Source organism: Nerophis ophidion, linkage group LG19, assembly GCF_033978795.1.
Source record: "Nerophis ophidion isolate RoL-2023_Sa linkage group LG19, RoL_Noph_v1.0, whole genome shotgun sequence".
In the NCBI taxonomy this organism is placed as follows: domain Eukaryota; kingdom Metazoa; phylum Chordata; class Actinopteri; order Syngnathiformes; family Syngnathidae; genus Nerophis; species Nerophis ophidion.
The window spans coordinates 30730832-30736831 of NC_084629.1; the positions used below are offsets into that span (position 1 = coordinate 30730832).

At 33.1% G+C, this 6000-nt stretch overlaps 1 protein-coding gene across 7 annotated transcripts in view; it reads right to left on the minus strand.

The window, feature by feature from the left end:
- Positions 1-1576: 1576 nt before the first annotated feature.
- The window catches only part of LOC133538294 (LIM domain only protein 7-like), a 161188-nt gene continuing 156764 nt past the window's right edge, over positions 1577-6000 (minus strand). For all 7 annotated transcript variants that reach the window (XM_061879776.1, XM_061879775.1, XM_061879777.1 and 4 more), the window contains 2 exons: positions 2964-3066; positions 1577-2791 (listed from right to left, as the gene is read on the minus strand). In XM_061879776.1, the coding sequence (XP_061735760.1) occupies positions 2769-2791; positions 2964-3066 (126 nt within the window). In that variant the 3' untranslated portion in view covers positions 1577-2768. The remainder of the gene's footprint in view (positions 2792-2963; positions 3067-6000) is intronic.

Here is a 6000-nt window from a genome sequence, read left to right on the forward strand (position 1 = left end):
AAAACATTTGTCAATTTGTTCATTTAAACATCAATGAAAATGTTTACAAACACATATACATATAGTCATATGTATGTGTGTGTGTATATGAGTATGTAAATACATATATAAATGAGTATGTATATATGAGTATATATATATACACACATATATGAGTTTACATATATATATATATATATATATATATATATATATATACATATATATATATACATACATGGATATATGAATATATTTATATACATGTGTGTGTATATATATATATATATATATATATATATATATATATATATATATATATATATATATATATATATATATATATATAATACACGCACACAAACAGAGTTTATTTCATCCCACAAGCCTGTTTTGCAGGTTTCACTGCTCTTCGGGGGATTTTATTGGCGTGTCTGTGGTCGTTAGTTTAAAGTGGACATGCTGGGGTGGTATATAGTACACATTTTATATATACAGCATATATACCTGAAATGGTTTTCACCTTACAGGTTTAATAGTTTTGGCGCCTTCAGTGACAATCTACTATGGAAATAGTCATGAAAATGAAGAAAACACATTGAAATGAGAAGTTGTGTCCAACATTTTGGCCTGTACTGTTTATACATACAAACAGTACAGGTACAGTACAGTACAGTACAGACTATACTATACACACACGTGTGTGTGTGTGTGTGTGTAAATATATATATATATATATATATATATATATATATATACATATATCCATACACATGTATAAATGTATGTGTATATACATACATGTGTATATATAATTAGAAATAAGTCATTGATTATATATATCCCCCCCCCCCAAAAAAAAATATCCTAAACGTTAATTTTATTTCAAAACTTGATTCACTTTATAAAATATAGATTATAGCTCAATTAGTAGACAAAATTGTCTTTGACATTTGCCATAATGTTCAATGATGCTACTGAAGCAATGCGACACATTAACTGCTGTGTTGCACTTTAGACCACAGTGCCCCCCGCTGGTCAGTTGGCGTAAAAGCACCAAAAAGACAGGCTACCACAATTTGCTTGCATTTGTGGAAGTGTATTTTGGAGGCTACTATATAAGATATAAGTTTTGTGAAGATTCATGATCGTCAATCAGAGGGTTTGTTTTACAAGCAGACAGACTAAAATCTTTGCATGGAAACATCATACCTGGTAGGGAGAATGGAGGAATTAGAAAACATTTTATTGCCAAAGACTGACAGAGCCAATTTCCATATTTTCCTCCAGCCATAATCCCAATTACTGAACGACAAGGACAATTTCCTACCTCGCTTTGCTGCAGAGGCGCTGAGCAATGGCAGCAAGCAAGAAGGCAGGAGTATGAATATTCAATATATGCTAATACAAATTGGATCTCATGTAACAGCCTTTTTTTTTTTTGGGGGGGAGACGACTACTTATCAGAAGTGTCATCAAATGTCACGCCAGGAATCAAATCTGTGTGACAAATTAGCTTGGGAGAAAAAGAAAGGGGGAGAAGGTCCTCATTAAAATTCCTTTTCATCATAAATGATCACTCCAAAACAACCGCATCTTCGAAGATTAGCGTTTTTATTTACATTTTTATCTCCATCTGCCATTTAGTATCATATATTCTTCACAAGACAGCATAATGTTCATTTTATTATTAAATACAGCCTGGCTAATAAGCACACAATGCATTATTATGTCTCCCTGTTGCAGACATAAAGGTACATTACAGAAGGTTTAACACCACCACGAGGAAAGCGGTAATAATCAAAACAAAGAAAATACAATGAAAAGAATAAAAGATGATCCAGTCTGAGTTGGAAATAATGATCCCCCAAAAATATTTCCGGAAATATTTAATAATGGATAATTTAAACCAGCGGCGCATGCAGAAGAACCCTTTTTTGTACAGCTTCATCTTACAAATTCAAATCTAACAAGTCTTTGCTTTTATGCCATTTTTTTGGGTGTCAAAATCAAATAAATACAAAGCCATTTAAATGGATTATTAAATAAATAATTGTATTATTTAAAAAGTGAAATCATGTGTGAAATGGCCCACATTCCTTTCACATACATGAAAATGTGTTTTTGAAAAATAAAACAATTCAGAATAATTGTGAAACATGATCTAAAATTAGCCACAAGTAACATATTTATTTCGTTCATGGATAATAAATGTAAATTATATATCAGTAAAATAGATAATGGTGAGAATAAATTAAATTGTGTATTGGTTTATTTAAACGGTGAAATACAATCTAAAATAATTTAAATGTTTTTAAATTAATTTAACTGCCGGTTGTAGATATTTTACTTATATAAATGGTTTAAATAATTTAGATAATTGCAAAAAAAAACATTAACTTGTCAAATAATTACCTAAATTGTTAAATATAATCTACTAATTATGTAGGTTTTTACCAATCTATTTTTATTGAATATATTATACCATTATTGTCCATTATATTTCACCATGTTGTGAATTAATTCACATTTGAATCAACAAATTATCAGTTATATTTATTAGGCTTTGTATTTATTTAATTTAGGCCCCCCCCCCAAAAAAAATCCTCCATCCTTTGTTATTTTCACCTCTCTCAGAAAAAGACAAAAGGTATGAAAACTCAGGAATTAAGACGAATTAAGACAGAAATGTTTAAGTTTGAGAGCCCGATGCTACCGGTCCTCAGGTGCCGCCTCACGGGTTGTTGTAGCACGTGGTCTCCTCGTAGATCCGCCGCAGGACCCTCACGTTACATCGCGGTGGGCTGGCCGCCTGAAAGACAAACTGACTTTACAAAATGGAGGAACAACACAAATGCAAATACTTTTCTTTTTTTTCCTCGTCACGGGTTTACTAAGAAACTTGTCCCGAGGCAGAATTTATGTAGATAAAAACAAGTGCTTATCCTCTAACAATTTAAAAAGTAAAGGTGACGTCAGCTTACCTTTGACTCGCGTGTAGCATGAGTTACAATACAGCTGTTTGTTTCGGATTCGAACTTCTGCCCCGGCTTCCGATCCACCGAGCTCGGAATGGCAGTCGAAGCACTGAGAAGAAATAAAAACAAAAATGTAACAAAATAACTGGTTAACTGATTGGATAACTAACCTGCCAATGCACCAACCGTAACTCTGTGATTGACCGAGTAGCAAGCTAGTTAACTGACTAAAACAGAAACTATTGAACAAACTGATTACTAGCTAACAACCAATTAAGCAACTAACTAAATAATTGTCAGTTAATTAACTGACTCAAAGGCAAACGAATAAATGAACAAGCTACCGCAAAGCTAAACAACGATCTAACTACCTAACCAACCTGAATTCAACAAATTATTGACTGGCTTAAATGCTAACTAACTAACAACATAACTATCTGACTGATTACTAGCGAGCTAACCAAGTGACTTAACTAAATAATTGACAGTCAACGTTTGACTTTTTGCAAAAGAACAACTAACTGCTCAGCTATTAAACAGACCCGGATGAATGAGAACATCTATAGACAAGTGACTGCATATTAGCAATTTAGTAACATAGTAACTAACTCAGAAATTAACAAGCTAACTGACTGATTACTAGCAAGCCAACAGCCAACTCAGTGACTGAAATACAAAATAACTAACATTTAACTAACTGTCTTACTGACAGCTAGAAAACAAATGAACAAACAATTCACCTTAGTTGCTAAACTACTAACTGACTGGTTAACAAAATATCTGACTCACTAAACTGAACTGAACAGAATGATCGACTGGCTAACAAGCTTGCTAACTGATGAATACAATATCTAACTAATTGCAACATATCTAACCAACTGAGTTTACTAAATAACTAACAGTTAACTGTTTGACAGATAGCTAGCGAAAAAACTGCCAAACTAAAATAAACTGCACAATTGACTCATTAACAAGCTAACTGACTGATTACTAGCAAGTAAGTGACTGACAAACAAAATAAAGACATTTAACTAACTGTCTTACAGACAGCTAGAACACAAGTGAACAACTCACCGTAGTTGCTAAACAACTAACTGACTGACTAAACAAAACTGAACAGAATGATTGACTAGCTAACAAGCTAGCTAAGTGATGAATACAATATCTAACTAATTGACCAACTGGGTTTACTCAATAACTAACAATTAACTGTTTGAGCGATAGCTGGGAAAAAAAACTGACAAAATAAACTAAACAATTTCTCATTACAAGCTAGCTAACTAATCAAGAACATATTTATTTTAACTGATTACTACCTGTCTAGTCTACTGGCTTTTTTAAACAACTGACAGTTAACTCTTTAACAGACGATTAGCTAAATAATGAACAAACCACCAGAATTGCGAAAAAACTAACAATCCAAACTAATTAGCAAAACGGTTGACTGGATAGCTAACTAGTTAACTGACTAAGGAACCGTCTAATAAGCTAACTGACTGAATACTTGCTAGCCAAACAACTAAGTGACTGAATATATAATATAAACTGGCCACTAACCAGTGGCTAGTACGCCTAAGCTACTGTAGCTGATTGACGAAGAAACCAATCAGCTCCAACTATCAACCAACTGACTTCACTCAGTAACTGAAAGCTAGCTAACTAATAGACATACGGCTAGCTAACTAATGAACAAACTCCCGGAATTGCGAAAAAACTAAAGAACCAAACTAATTAACTAAACGGTTGACTGGATAGCGAGCTAGTTAACTGAATAGGGAACTGTCTAATAAGCGAACTGACTGAATACTTGTTAGCCAAACAACTAAGTGACAGACTAAATAACTAATTAAACTGAAATAAATTAATTTATTGACAGGCTACTAACCAGTGGCTAATACGCTTAAGATACTGTAGCTGAATGATGAAGAAACCAACCAGTTCCAACTATCCAACCAACTGACTTCCCTCAGTAACTGAAAGCTAGCTAACTAATGAACACACTGTTGCGCGTGAGAATGGAGGTCCAAGGAGGAGTCACAAAAGACAAGAGTTTGTTGTTTTAATGACATTAACACTTAAGTGCTTTTATCAGTAATTGAGTTGTATTTCGCGGTAGCCTCTTAGTGCCACAACCACAACACAAGATATCTGTCCCTCAGCAAAAAATGTCCCACCGGAACTCTCTAACCCTAACTAAAGTTCTGTGGGTGAATTATGTACACTGCAAAAAGTCAGTGTTAAAAAAAAATAAAAAATTGAGGGGTATTTTATTTGAACTATGCAAAATCATCTGCCAATAGAAAAAAATTTGGCTTGTCAAGACTTTCCAAAACAAGTAAAATTAGCTAACCTCAATGAACCCAAAAATACCTTAAAATAAGTATATTCTCACTAATAACAAGTGCACTTTTCTTGGTAGAAAAAAACTGAGACCTTTTTGCTCAATATGTTGAAAAATATTCTCAACTAAGTAATAAGTTATCTTGACATAATGATATGTGCTTGGCATTACATTTCTTGAAACCAGAAAACTTACACTAAAAACTAGTTTATTTTTTTTGATGGAAAGGCAACCGCTTGTTACTCTCGAGGTCTCAGGCAAATCATATTGTCTAAAGATGCATTTTTCCATGGATAACATGACATCATCGCTCCAAGTGGGTGCTCTTTCAGTCAATTAGTGCGCATATATACAGCCCGGTCCCCTGCCAACTTTTATTTTATTTTTTTATTGTAATTTTGAAGAATTTATCTTTAATGTGCCTGAACTATTTCGGTTCAGAGGTGTTCGAAATGTCCCATGTTAAATGTTTAAGTATCAACTGTCAGTTTACTGCACTGTGCCAACTGTACTACTATATAAGTACGTATTTTCTATTGTTTCATTGAAAATAAAACAGCAAAGTCAATTTGGCTGTCATCTGTTTTAATTATGAGACAATTGTGTCAAAGTCATTTTTTTTTTTTCATGCTTGAAGTAAGAAATTATTACTGTAAAAAAAGTAGTTTTATTCTTGTGAGTGTTGATGACACAGCTTTGCAT